Consider the following 13,586-nt stretch of genomic DNA (forward strand, 5'->3'; position numbering starts at 1 on the left):
GGGATAATCTGGACATAGACCCTGTTTCTAGAGTACGTTAAATCCTAAATACAGGTAAAAGGACCTGGGCAAACACCAATACAAAAACCCCTCTTCCTTTTAACAGTCCACAGCAATCCAAGAGCAAAGACCTAGGAAGGTGCATATTGCGAGTCATGAGATGATCGCACAGACTGTGATTTTCATCTGGAATTGACTATGCCGATCGGATGGAGCTTCCCAGGAGCCATGCGATTCTCATATAAGTACCCCCCACTTGTCCAGTGGCCGGGATCCCCGTATAGGTCACCATTCTATGCATTCCCTGACTTAACCCGCCCGCATTACGGCCGAGGAATGACAACAGACAGCCATTGCGAACCACCACGCATGAGGCCTGCCTGTGAGTTCAGCAATTGGGGATGGCCCTACCCCACCGTACCAGTGTTCGCTGGAACCACGCACGGAAGGTTGAAGAAAACAGCGAAAATCATATTGTACTTATTTACATCGCATCAGAGAATAATTCGATCACCACGAGCCTTCGTCGGATTTACGGGCCTAGAGAGTAGCAAAGTTACAATAGTCAGTTTCATTTGCGTAAACACATCAGGAGAGAAACGGGGTGCAGTATCGACGTACGGGAACAGCCCTGGGTCCACCCAACTCCTTCTCCAAACCGTCGGGGAAGGTCCTGGGAACGCTGGGCTTATCAGGGTAGAAAAGGCTGACGGTTCCGCACAAGCCGAGGAAGGCCACGATGAAAGCTCCGATCTGAAGGATACCCTTGCCAGGCGTCACATGGGTATATTGCTCGGGACTGAAGACACCTAGAATTTCGTTCTCCTCGTGAACAGGCTCGCCGAAGTTGCGTCGTTCCTGCTTGTCCCACCAGTCGCCATAGGGATCTCTGAAGGCCCGCTTCATACGAGGAGGGTTCTGGTAGTTGCCGTTCTGCAAGCCGTGGAAAGATGGTGTCAATTCCGCTCGGTGGGCCAGCGATTGAGGGGAAGGGTCACAGTTGTCCCATCGGCTCATACCTGAAGAGGGTCATCAAGCTCCGGCGCGGCCAGACTGCGAAGCTGGGAGAAAAAAGCATGGGGGACGGTGAAGCGGGCGGTCACCTGGGGCAGGCGCCGGGCCAAGATCCGTTGAGACAGCATCTGGTGAAATGTATTCGAGGTTAGCGACTAGCCCAGAGAGACAGTTGAGACAATTGAAGGCACAATGGCACAGAGGCACAGGAAGTGAAGGTTCTATGATAGAGATAGAGATGCGAGTGACTCACCGTTGGTGCTGTGATCAGTTATGGAGCGAGTCGGAAAGGTAAAGAGAAGGTGGAGAGCAGCGGAAAGGGACGAGGGAGAGGCTTGAGGCTCGAAGTTGAAACTGAAAGCGACTCTCCAGCCATGGGCGATGACGGGGAATCCAAGGGATATGATTGGCGGAGAGCAAAGGCGGAGACAGTAGTAATGGCCTGAGGCCCCCAGCACCGAGCAAAGCTTACATACTACGTACTCTAACTACTTACTTGAAAACTAACTAATACACGGCGCGCCCCGTCCGCCTCCAAGTCACCGGACGAAAAAACCACCTCTTCAACGCAATCACTCCCTCCGTGTAGGTTTTCGCCTGCCAGTCACGCTACAGGGCCGATAACTATGCCAAATTTCTCGTGGCACTTTGACTCAGTTCTCTCTACACGTTGATGTCATTTTCTCCCATCTCGACCGCGTCCTCGTTGGGAAAACTGGGGTCAGCTGTCCAGAGGGCCCCTGTCTCCGTCATTACAAGAAATGCAAAACGGTAGTCCGAACGGAATTTTACTCCAAGATGAAAGCGTGACCCCCGAAATCGACGCCGTTCCGTCCGATGTCCTTCCCACGGAGCTTCCAACACCTTCTGCCACCCGCGACTTGAATTCTGCTGCTCTCCCAACTGAAGACGACGGGCCTGTCGCCGATCATCCCGACGGACCTCCATCGAAGAGAAGAAAACTCGCGGGGTCTACCCCGTCACGTCGCTCGGCCTCCCGGCCAGCATCACCCCCGTGGAAGAAGGCCGGGCACGATGGGCCGACATCCTTCATTCAGGATGGTAGGCGCAAGTCATCGCGAGTCAACGCGCTTCCCCTCGAGCTGCAGAGTCCATCCGACAAAAGACACACCCGTGCGGCTCAAAATAAGTTTGTGAGTAAGACTGTGTCTGGTAGCTCGAAAGGCGTCGCGTCGTCACCATTTTCCACGCCGACACAACCGGAGCGGAATGGAAGGTCTATAGCTGGCAGCGCCGTAATCAATGGCTCTCCTCGAAGTACCACGACAAGGAGGTCTACAGGAAGACAAAGTCTGGCATCGCAATCGCCGGCACCCAGGCAGCTTCATACGCGCACAAGATCGCACAGCTCCAGCACTTCGCGTCGTGTTTCCCAGGGCGGTGTCAACGGCTCCAGCCGACACAGCCGATCCGCCTTAAATACGAGTACTCCCGCGACCTTGGAGGATGAGCATAATCTAGGCCAAGAATTCGAAGATGGCGGGCTTGATTGCCTTGATGATTCCGATGAGCCAGTTCCGCGTTTACGGATCAAAGTCAAGCGACCGATGATTGAAATTCAGCATCCGTCTCACGTTTTGCCGCCCCGAAAATTCAACTCCTTCAAGGAATGGCTGGATAGCGATGAGGGTAGAATAAAGGACCACACGGTTCTCGCACCGGCCGACGCGCTTGAAGAGGCTCTAAAGAGACGCCGGGTAGCAATAGCGGCAGAGCCAGGGGGTCTTCTGAGCCCAGACGTATGTTCTGCGTTCTTACCAGAGCAGCAGGAGGAACCGCCACAGCAATATTCTCATCAAGATCATCTCGTGGCCCACGTCTCCTACTTCAAAAAGCTTCTCGATCAAGAGCATAGGCGTCATCGCAACACGGCAAGACTATTTGCGCAGTGGTGTGCTGATGCATGGAGGAAGCGCAACAAGGATCCCGAAGATATCCTTCGGGAACAACAGGAGGAGATGCGCGGGAAACGTAAACAGATGGCCAAAGATCTTCAGAAGATGTTTGATCTTGCACGAGCTGAGGTGGATAGGATGCGTTTAGCACGCTGGGAGGAAGAGCGAAAAGCCGAAGACCAACAGGCGTTGGATCGTGCTATAAAGCAGTCAACAATGCTCTTTGAAAAGCGACGCCTGGAAATCCTTGGCGAAGCCGGAAGTGACGCCCTTGATTCAAGCGACGGAGAGCAAGCGGGGTCAGATGACCTCTCAGATGACGGCGACAACGACGAGGACAACATGTCCTCCTCAGACTCTGAGAGTGAGGACGATAACGATGTTGATGATGATGAAGGCTTAACAGCCGAGGAGCTACGGTTGAAATACGCCAACCTTGCAGAAGCTACAGTTGTTTCCGATCACGACTCCGAGGTCGCTGACGACCCAGCTTCTTTCGGCGGCGGCGATATTTCAGATACTGATCGCGTGTTAGACGGGAATGGTGGATCAGTAGACCCGCCCACAGAAGCCCGATCTGATCAGTATATCGAACTCGAGGAAGTTGACCCAGTGCTTATGGATGACAGTGAAGACGAGTCTACTGATATGGATGATGACGACATGAGCAGCAGCGATGATGGGGATGAATCTGACGAGGTGGAGTCCGAAGCGGAGCTTAATAATGGGCCTGGGTTGTTGGGGTTCTTCTCGGCTAATGATATTGCCCTGGAACAAGATAGCGATGGCGACGAAATTACCTCTGATTATGACCTAGAAACCGATGCAAAAATAGCATCTGCTGGTGAGGAGGAAGATGAGGAGTCGGAAGACCCTGACGAAGTCTCTCTCGTACCAAACGGACCTGCAAAAGACTCACTCCCATCACCCGAGCCCCCCCAAACTTCCCCTGCGCCTGGCCTATCCCCCGGGCCTGCTTTTGAACCCATGCTTGGGTCCACTCCTGGTGAGAAGACAACGCCAGACTTCGAGATGACAGATCTTGTTGCCCTCGAAACCCCAGATGAGGTGGTTGAACCTGAATTGCTACCTCGACCTGATGGTGCACAGGGTAATGACCACTCTGAATTGAATGGTTTCCCAAGCAAGGAGCCGTCCAGTGAAGCATCTCCGGGCACGATTGCCACGAAACCCTCAGAACCGGAATCTGTTTCGTCATATGAAACGTCTGAACAGCAGCTACCGGCCAGCGAATCGTCAGCACCTGGTTTGAAGACCCCCGTGCCACATCTGCTTAGAGGGACTCTGCGAGAATATCAACACTTTGGTTTAGACTGGCTGGCTGGCCTCTACACAAACCAAATCAATGGGATTCTTGCTGATGAGATGGGTCTCGGCAAAACCATCCAAACAATAGCTTTGCTGGCACACTTGGCTGTTGAGCATGAAGTCTGGGGTCCTCACTTAGTGGTTGTCCCTACGAGTGTGATCCTCAACTGGGAAATGGAGTTCAAGAAATGGTGCCCTGGATTTAAGATCATGACTTACTATGGCAATCAAGAGGAACGTCGGCAAAAGCGCAAAGGCTGGATGGATGATACCAGTTGGAACGTCCTGATCACCTCGTATCAGCTTGTCTTACAAGACCAGCAAGTGCTAAAGAGGAGAAGCTGGCATTACATGATTCTAGACGAAGCTCATAACATCAAGAACTTCCGATCTCAGAGGTGGCAAGCGCTGCTTACTTTCAGGACTCGGGCTCGCCTCCTCCTCACTGGAACACCACTTCAGAACAATTTGACTGAACTATGGTCCTTGCTTTTCTTCCTGATGCCGTCAGATAGTGATGAGGAGGGCATGGAAGCATTTGCAGATCTGAGGAACTTCTCCGAGTGGTTCCGACGTCCAGTCGAGCAGATCTTGGAACATGGTCGAGAGACAATGGATGACGAAGCAAAACAAGTCGTCACCAAACTTCACACTGTTTTGCGGCCGTACATCTTGCGTCGCCTCAAGGCCGATGTTGAGAAGCAAATGCCAGCAAAATACGAACATGTTGTCTACTGCAGGCTCTCCAAGCGCCAACGTTATTTGTATGATGGATTTATGTCTAGGGCCCAGACAAAGGAAACTCTTGCTTCCGGTAACTACCTTTCGATCATCAATTGCCTGATGCAACTGCGGAAAGTTTGCAATCATCCGGATCTCTTTGAGACACGTCCTATTTCGACCTCGTTTGCAATGCCACGCTCTGTGGCCACTGAATACGAGATCAAGGATCTTCTTGTGCGCCGGCGTTTGTTGTATGAACATCCGCTCACCAAACTTGACCTGGATTTCCTCAACCTGGTTCCCATCTCGCGCGAGGATATTTCTCGCAGGTTAGCGGACGACAGTACAAGGCTCATGGCCTATGGTCCGTTCAACACGCTACGCGAACAGCAGTATCATCGCACCAACTGGCAGATGATCTTCGACGGCTCAAGTGTGCAATCAACCTTAGATGCTTTGGAGAATGAGTCCAGGAAGAGGAGGATGGCGGAACTAGAGCGGTGTCTCTACTTTGAATCCAAACGGCACGGTCGCCGCCCTGTATACGGATCGAGTCTAATCGAGTTCCTCACGGCGGACAGCAAGCAGCGGCCAACCACCAATGGACCGTTGCGGAAACGCTCCCTGGCTGATTGGCTGTCAAGCCGCTCATCCGTTCTCGCATCGATGATCTTGTCCATTGAAGAACGGTCCCAGGTGATGGATGGCTACGTCCAGCGTTTTGCTTGTGTGACCCCTGCAGCAATTGCTTCCGGAGTCACTGCGGCAGCCTTGACCCCCATCGAAACCCGTCACCTTACCAATAAAGAACGCTTCCCACCCTATGACCCGTTTCATGAGGCACAAATGCGGTTATCAATCGCCTTTCCGGACAAGAGACTTCTGCAATACGACTGCGGCAAGCTACAACGACTCGATAAGCTACTCCGAGACCTCAAAGCGGGCGGACACCGGGCCCTGATTTTCACGCAGATGACCAAGATGCTCGATATCCTGGAACAGTTTCTTAACATTCATGGTCACCGCTATTTGAGACTGGACGGCACCACCAAAGTTGAGCAGCGTCAGATTCTCACTGATCGGTTCAACAATGACAACCGCATTCTGGCATTCATCTTATCCAGCCGCTCCGGTGGTTTGGGAATCAACTTGACCGGCGCCGACACCGTGATTTTCTATGACTTGGACTGGAACCCGGCTATGGACAAGCAGTGCCAGGATCGTTGCCATCGTATTGGACAAACTCGCGACGTTCACATCTACCGGTTCGTGTCGGAGTACACGATTGAGTCCAACATTCTTCGCAAAGCCAATCAGAAGCGGATGCTGGACGACGTGGTCATCCAAGAGGGTGAGTTCACCACCGACTACTTTACCAAGCTGGACGTGCGCGACATGATCAGCAGCGAGGACGTGCTCGAGGGTCAGGATGAGGCCAGCGCTGCGATGGATCGGGTGCTCGAGAATCGGGTCTCCGGCAGTGCTCGGGTCTTCGAACAAGCGGAAGACAAAGAAGATATCGACGCGGCTAAGAATGCCCAGAAGGAGTTGGAGCACGCTGACGACGGCGACTTCGATGACCGAACTCCTGGCCAGACGCAGGCCGGGACACCGCTCGCGACTCCGCGGCTTTCCAATGGACCGGACGAAGGTGGTGCAGCCTCAGGTACTCCCGGGCCGCAACTTCTGACCTCGCCTCAGATTCACGCGGTGGACGAATCTGTGGACGTCGAGGCCCAGTTCGGCCATGTCGACGACTACCTGCTTCGGTTTATGGAGTGGAATATGAAAGACGAGCCGCTTGTCCTACCCGCAGACAAGAGCAAATCCAAGTCCAAGAAAGGTAAAGAGCACCGTCTTCGGAAGCGACGTCGTTGAGGCGGAAAGGTTTGAGATTTGGAGATGGGGGGTGGGGGCGCGCGGGAGGGCGCGGGCAGTTTGAAGGCGACTGCGGACACGCAAATGTCCCAAGTGTATGTGTTTGCGTGTTTTGACATCAATGACTTCTACCTTCTATCTACACATGTGTGTTTCAGAACACAGCACCCAGGATTTGCTAGGCTTTTCTCTGTCTAAATTTTCCGTTTCCCCCCTATTTTTTTTTTCTTTTCTTTTTTGTCCCTTTCCCCTTTTCTCCTCTCACAATTCTTGTATACCAGCCAGGCGGTGAAATGAAAGGGCTGGAATCTAGCGGGCGTCTTGTTTGATATATCTAGGAAACAACTGGAAAGGAAAAACAAGGCCGAACCCACACACACCCACACACACATACAAGACAGGGGAATCTTCATGTAGATGTCCGTTGGTTGGGCTTTCTTTCCTTCGTTCGTGTTATATTACAATTGTTCATACGCACCATTCCTATCCTTCATATATGTTTCTTTCTTCCTACCTGCGACGGCTGTGTAAGTAAATTGATTAGACCGTCGCGAGATGGTGTTTTACCATTGAAAGAGAGTCTTCGATCCAGCCTCGGCTCTGAAGATAGAATAGTCAGCCAAACCCGGACGATTTGTTTCGGGGGGTGGGTTGAGCCAAAGGCCAGGGTCGACCTCGTTATCAAATGTGTCTTATTCTCAGTATTCCATGAACTCCCAGACTCCGCCTCCTCCTCCTCCTTATCATCACAAATTACTTTTCACAGACCCTCCTCTAAGCCCGATTTGTCTACTTGACCGACTGGCAGAGGCCCCCTTTGGTAGCGTGCGCATAGCGTCATATCAAGCCAGCACACTACTGGACGTGGAGGAGCTAGACCAGGTGCCATTCTGTTGCCCGATGGACAGATCAGACATCCGTTGGACCCTCCCCCCCCCCCTTCCTCGTGGGTCCCTAGACCCTCTTGTCTACAGCCTCGAGTCAGAGACTTCCGGGTAACCAGCCAGCAAGGGGCAGCAGTCCCTGGGGTATTGTCCTGTTTCAGAAGTATATTGAAAGATTGCCGACAGGATGGATGGATGCAACGGCCTAGCCTAGTATACTTGCGCCTCAGCAAATTTTGAGTTTTTGCCGGCTCCGACTTTTGTCTCGCTAAACTTGATGTGGAGTTGCTAGGTGGTGGTGCACCAGACAAAACAATATCCGAGGAGGAGGGCGAGGGGGAGGGGGGGCCGAGGGGCAGAGACCAGATCGACCTGAGAGGGCTATCGTAGAGTTTTGATCCACCGGCGTGTACAGTACCCCGTACTGAAAGTTTATTTGTGAAACATGTGCAATTCCAGGCCCGCGTGCGTTTGCAGCTACTTGTCACATTAGGCAGGAGAAAAAAGCAGTTACGAGTTGGCACTGTTTGTCTCATTCCGTGTGTGATGGCGATGATGAGGGAATGTAATTCGAGCCCATCGTCAGGAGGAGCCTTGGAAAGTCTCGCGATGTTGCTGATTCTAGATTGTCAATGTCAATGTCAATGTCGATGTCGATGTTTGTGTTTATGGTTATGGTTATAATGACGGAGGATGTCCATTGGGTTAAGGTATCGAACTAGTCTGGGAGATGAGGATGATCGCCCACTCTAGCTCTCTAGCTATATCACTCACTAGACTGAATAGACTCATTAGCCTTGCCCGGGAGGTCAAGTTGAGTGGCGGGTATTACCATGGATTCAGAGGGGAGGGAAGGGACTGAATGGGGAGGAGGGGGGGAAGGGAGAGAGGGAGTGTTCCCGAGATTGAGCCAGGTACCGTACTCTCGGAAGCCCCAGATTACCGATCCCAGAGAAATGATTACAGTACATTGTGCAGAAACTACCAGTAGGTACTACGGAGTACGGAGAACCAAATGGACCAGTGCGAAGTGAGGACCCTGGTGTTGGGTTGGGTTGTATCGTTGCGTGATCGGGACACAATCACAATCAAGGTTAAACCTGTTGGTTGAGCTTCCAAGCCGAAAGCTGGAACCATTTGGAGTCGTACCAGAAAGACTGCCACGCGCTCGGTACAACGGCTGTCTCCAAGCTCATGGTTTTGACTTCGTATCGATAGGGTGGCATGGAGGAAAATTGATCAAGCCTATCACATCCATCCACCACTCCATCTCCGTTCACCTGACTTGTGACCTTGGGGAGTTCCACTGATCAACAGCAGCAATAACAGCAACAACAGCAACAACAACCTGGGGTTTGGTTTTTACCACCGATACCGAGTTATAGATGATTGGCTGAGATGAGTTGGAGCTCTGGGAAACAGCAATAGGTGACTAACGCCTTGTCTGCAGTCGGCAAAGGTCAAGAAACGGAACATGCAGGTGGATGAATCGACATCTACAAACGGGGTACCTACAAGGCACGACTGGGAGGGGGCAGCCATAGTAGCCATCCATAGGTACTAACTAAGCCATCGAATCTTCAGCGTATTCCGAATCAGGAAAAACGCCCGTTAAGGCCAGTCCTCGGTTCAAACTCTATGTAGGAGGATGAGAAGAAGAAGAAGAAGAAGAAGATGATGATGATGATGATGTCGGAAGGAGGAGGTGGCATTGTTACTGTTGTATAAACGCGCCTAACTCCACGCCGATACTGCACTAGTGATCTGCTGTGCAGTAGTGACCAGTGCATATCCAGATAGATCTGTTTGTACGAGTCTGCATGCGATCCCAGAAAAAACAAGCGGCTTTTCCCTCCCTGAGGTTAGGTTCGGGGAACCGGACAAATCTCTGGGGAAGAAGGAGGGTGGGGAGAGTCTACACCGTTAAGCTTGGAAACGGAAAGGGATAGTCGCTCCGAGGTCCTAAAGGTGCTTGCTGGTCTTGAGGGACCTGGGTTGGAATACTACTACCTACAGAATACTCATATGTACTGTATTGTACATCAAATCGGAAGCTTAGCCATTTCGATGCTACAAGACTATAGTCAATTCACGTTCTCAATGGAGTGAGAAGCATGAACTCATCCCAAAGAGGTAATAGAGGGAGGGCAACTTGGTGGAAGTCAAGTACGGGGCGAGAAATGGACTGATCCCTGCGAGGATCTGCAAGGCAGATCTTCCATCTCGGGAATGAGCATGAACTGGGTCAGCTTCTTCAGGTCAGGCAAGGCGGAAAATGACAGTGATGGCTGATGACCTGATGACCGATGATAGTTCACAGAGTGGGCTAAAATTAGGCGGTTTGTAGGCAAAGAATAACTTCTCAGGTAATCTCGTAGCGGATGATCCCTATCTAAACCGTGCGCTTAGCTAGCTAGCTACGTTAGTACTATGTACATAGAGAGAGAGAGAGAGTCCTTCGATCTGTTGAAAGTTGGAACAACCAACCTGCCCCCTCTCCTTTGCCTTGTTTGAGAGATTTGCAATCGTCGGAGTTACTTCGGTTGTCCAGTGACTTCCGAGGTCGGTTGCACTTCCCGCCGGAAAAGCCAGAAAGAGATGTACTGAGTAGGCCACGGCTGATGGTGATCATCAAGGCATGGCTTGAGAACAGTCAGTGAAATCCAGTATATGCACAATCGCCTCAGTCAAATTTCACATCCTATGCTTTGTACAATACATTGATTGCCCTGAGAAGGCCGGCAAGTGCCATCCACCCATCGCATCATCCAATTGCCCACGTGCGCGTAACTGAGACCATGGGACGTCCTCAACGGCCACTGAATGAGGCCTTTCAGCTTCTCCGCGGACAAATGCAATGCTGAAACGGTTCTAACAATGGGTCGCGGAGGATGTGCTGCGAGCAATCAGTCGGCGTCGTTGGCTTCTGACTCCAACGTTTGCACGTTGCAGCTCATAGCTTGTTATTCAGCATACCGGTCATGGTCTACCAAAGGAAAAGCAAAGGCGACTTGATGGGCTCTTCGGTGCGGTTCGGTATCTCGGATATCGGACGCTCGGATGACGGACTCTCGGAAGTCGCTACGGATGGCACGGATGATCAAAAACTGGTCGTTGACGCCACCACCCAAGGAGAGTTATCTGAGTCACTGTGCGGAGAGGCGGGTGCATACACTCAGAAGAAAAGCAGGGGAGGAGGGATATGCTGAAAGGCAGTGTAAGCAAGATCGAGTCTACCCGCTAACTGGGCATCAAGATGGTTAAGGACAGTAGATAATGACCAACTCAACTTTCTTACATGTTAATTTGGATAATCGAGAACTATCAGTCACAGCGGATTGTCAGGACTTCCACAGCTGCGATCTTGTTTCTCTGGATTTTCGATCCATATGTACACTAATCGTATTGAACATCAAGTGACTTAATTAACCACACCTATCTAAACCATCTATTCTGTGAGACTGCGATTATATGTAACCATCAGCTTCTCTGCTGTGAAGCATCAGTGACAACGACCTGTCAACTTTTGCTTGATTGACCAACATATTTGACATGCAGGACCAGTGCTCCTAATTACTGTAATGTAATGTGATGTGACTGGTTGACGCACAGGGATGCCTGCAATTCTGGCTGTCTCATCAGCTGCTGCAAGTCGGAGAGTCGTCCTAGGCTAGGGAAGTGTTTGTAAGTACAATCTTCTGTCACGTTAACTGCTCCGTACGTACTTTAGTATACATCCCCGGCCTCCACCCATAGTGATGGGCGGGTGAAAATCATCGGCGTAACGAGCATAGCATACTTGCCCACCCACAGGTATCTTTGTACTGTACTTCGTTCAAGAGCTACCTAGTAGTTACGACACTACTACGTATGGAGTAGGCTAGACCTGTTCATGTAAAAGGAAGGGATAGTAAGCACAAAGGTGGTTGCATCTGATTTAGAAACACTCAATCTGCGACCAAGAGGAGTATTCCGCTGCGTGGATTCTTCGGTTATCAGCGCTTTCATACGCTGTAGTTATTTACGCGCTCCTAAATTAGACACCTGCAGCAAAGCAGAGTGGAGAGAACCCCGAAGAGAAAACAGAATCCCCGTGTGGAATTGGCTGCAGGCACGAGGGGACGAATGTGATCGGTCGCTTGTCGGGGGTAAATTAAAGGCTGAAGCCAGAAGGTATCGTCCAATCCCACTTGAAACCGCCTCGGTCGACCATGCCATCCGGGGTTTGCAGTAAACAGCCAGATTTTAGCATGACGTATCCGAAAGCAGTAACTAAAATTGATCGACGTCAATCTACTCACACCAGAGAGAGAGAGGGCTGAATGCCAGACCGCGGACCGCGGACCGCCGCACTGTAAGTTATAGTTAGATCGAGTCCAGGAAAGTCAAGTTCCGAGCCACTTACTCACAATAAAGCTTTCCAAGAGATGGACTGCCCCTTTCAGGAATTGTGTTGGTAGAGAGCGAAGAATAAAAACTGAACGCCATTGCTATGCATTGGCACGCTTGACAGACCGACGGTGTCTCCTACGGACTTGAATAGACGTAGACTGGGGGAATCCCGGAAGACGAGACTATCGAGGTTTCCTCGGCGAAGATCAGCGGGAGATCCACCAGCACGACACTGATTTGCTCTTGCCCACTGCCTCTCCAGATCGATCAGTAGCGGTCCGAGTATGAGTAATTTGGATAGATCTCCACCAGAAGAATAATGTAGCGGAGCTGATTCCGGTAGGCGCAAGTGGAGAAGAATAAGTCCAGTCTGTAGTCTGGTTCGTAGTTGTGGCTTCGGGGCTGAAGGGCTCTAGTCCGGCGCACCACTACCTTTTCGTCGCCTGGCAGGCACAGACAGTAAGGTACGGAGTACTGGTCAGTCAGCGGAATCGATAGTCTAGTGTGAACCACATAACCTACCTTCTCCTTTGCCCCTCCCCAAATTATCCCCTTCTCCCCCCCGGGAGTGGATTAGAAGGTTGGCCTGGTCGATGCTTTCCTCCGGGGCGTTTGCCCTTCAGGTGTTAGCCAAAGTCACTTGCAATCGTCCTTTCATCCGAGTCAGTTCCAAATGGGCCGAAAATCGGCATAGACTCTCTTTCGAAGCCGATCGAACCCTAACAGGGTTTCAACGGCCAGAGTCTGTTTGAATTGTGGTTCCCAAGGAGCGCCATCAATTCCTTGGTTCTGCTCATCTCTGTGCTAAATAGATTAAATTGATAAATCTCAAGGAATAGTGATGAGGAGATGATGATGATGATGATGATGAAAATAGCCACAGGATGATGCTTTATTACTGCATGTACATAGAAAGACTACGCACACTAGCCGAGTCCATCGACATGACATACATGCATGCGTGATTTGACCCTAGCTGAGACCTAGCTATAGCAGGATTTTATTCTCTCACATCAGGCAATAGGCAAATGAAAGCCTGGAGAGCCTGTCAACGTATCCGTGACTTCATTCGCTTCAATGAATTATTACCTACACTGCACTCCATGATTTTTGTTTCGACCGACCTTCTCGAGCTTGCCCCGAATTGGAAAGAACAGGGTTGCTGTTTTTGTCAAGCAACCAGAGTTCTAGACTTCCACAGGAACTCTGGGTAGGTCGTCGTGGATCCCATCGCCAGCGTGCTTTTGTACTGTACTGTACATGGTGCTGGCTGTGCAGAATAAGGCAGCATAGTACAGGACCTACACGTATCCTATCAGAATTCATGGTAATTATCCACATAAGTAGTCAATTAGAGGTCATGGAAAACATGGGTCAGATTGCAGTGTCAATCTCTGTATTCTCGAGTTTCATCCTTCACTCGGGAATCGGAGATCAGACCGTCAAACTC

General features: G+C 51.1%; 4 protein-coding genes across 4 annotated transcripts; 1 reads left to right on the forward strand and 3 right to left on the reverse strand.

Moving 5' to 3' along the window:
- Window positions 1–66: 66 nt before the first annotated feature.
- Window positions 67–1,343, reverse strand: BO66DRAFT_391117 (uncharacterized protein). The gene is made up of 4 exons (XM_025647180.1): window positions 1,268–1,343; window positions 1,020–1,142; window positions 622–933; window positions 67–540 (listed from the first exon to the last, which is right to left on the reverse strand). The coding sequence occupies exons 2-4, from the start codon at window positions 1,140–1,142 to the stop codon at window positions 511–513; spliced, it is 465 nt and encodes a 154-aa protein (XP_025505036.1). The 5' UTR covers window positions 1,268–1,343; the 3' UTR covers window positions 67–510.
- Window positions 1,344–1,562: 219 nt separating this feature from the next.
- swr1 (putative SNF2 family helicase/ATPase (Swr1)) lies at window positions 1,563–6,884 on the forward strand. The gene has a single exon (XM_025647181.1). It carries the CDS (start codon window positions 1,776–1,778, stop codon window positions 6,858–6,860), a length of 5,085 nt encoding a protein of 1,694 aa, XP_025505037.1. The 5' UTR covers window positions 1,563–1,775; the 3' UTR covers window positions 6,861–6,884.
- A 38-nt stretch (window positions 6,885–6,922) lies between these two features.
- On the reverse strand, window positions 6,923–7,545 carry BO66DRAFT_391119 (uncharacterized protein). The gene has a single exon (XM_025647182.1). The coding sequence runs from the start codon at window positions 7,271–7,273 to the stop codon at window positions 7,055–7,057; it is 219 nt and encodes a 72-aa protein (XP_025505038.1). The 5' UTR covers window positions 7,274–7,545; the 3' UTR covers window positions 6,923–7,054.
- BO66DRAFT_60238 (uncharacterized protein) lies at window positions 7,447–8,636 on the reverse strand. Its single transcript, XM_025653435.1, has 2 exons — window positions 8,577–8,636; window positions 7,447–8,467 (listed from the first exon to the last, which is right to left on the reverse strand). Exon 2 carries the CDS (start codon window positions 8,278–8,280, stop codon window positions 7,621–7,623), a length of 660 nt encoding a protein of 219 aa, XP_025505039.1. The 5' UTR covers window positions 8,281–8,467; window positions 8,577–8,636; the 3' UTR covers window positions 7,447–7,620.
- Window positions 8,637–13,586: the final 4,950 nt, after the last annotated feature.

This window comes from Aspergillus aculeatinus, assembly GCF_003184765.1.
Source record: "Aspergillus aculeatinus CBS 121060 unplaced genomic scaffold BO66scaffold_18, whole genome shotgun sequence".
Taxonomy (NCBI): domain Eukaryota; kingdom Fungi; phylum Ascomycota; class Eurotiomycetes; order Eurotiales; family Aspergillaceae; genus Aspergillus; species Aspergillus aculeatinus.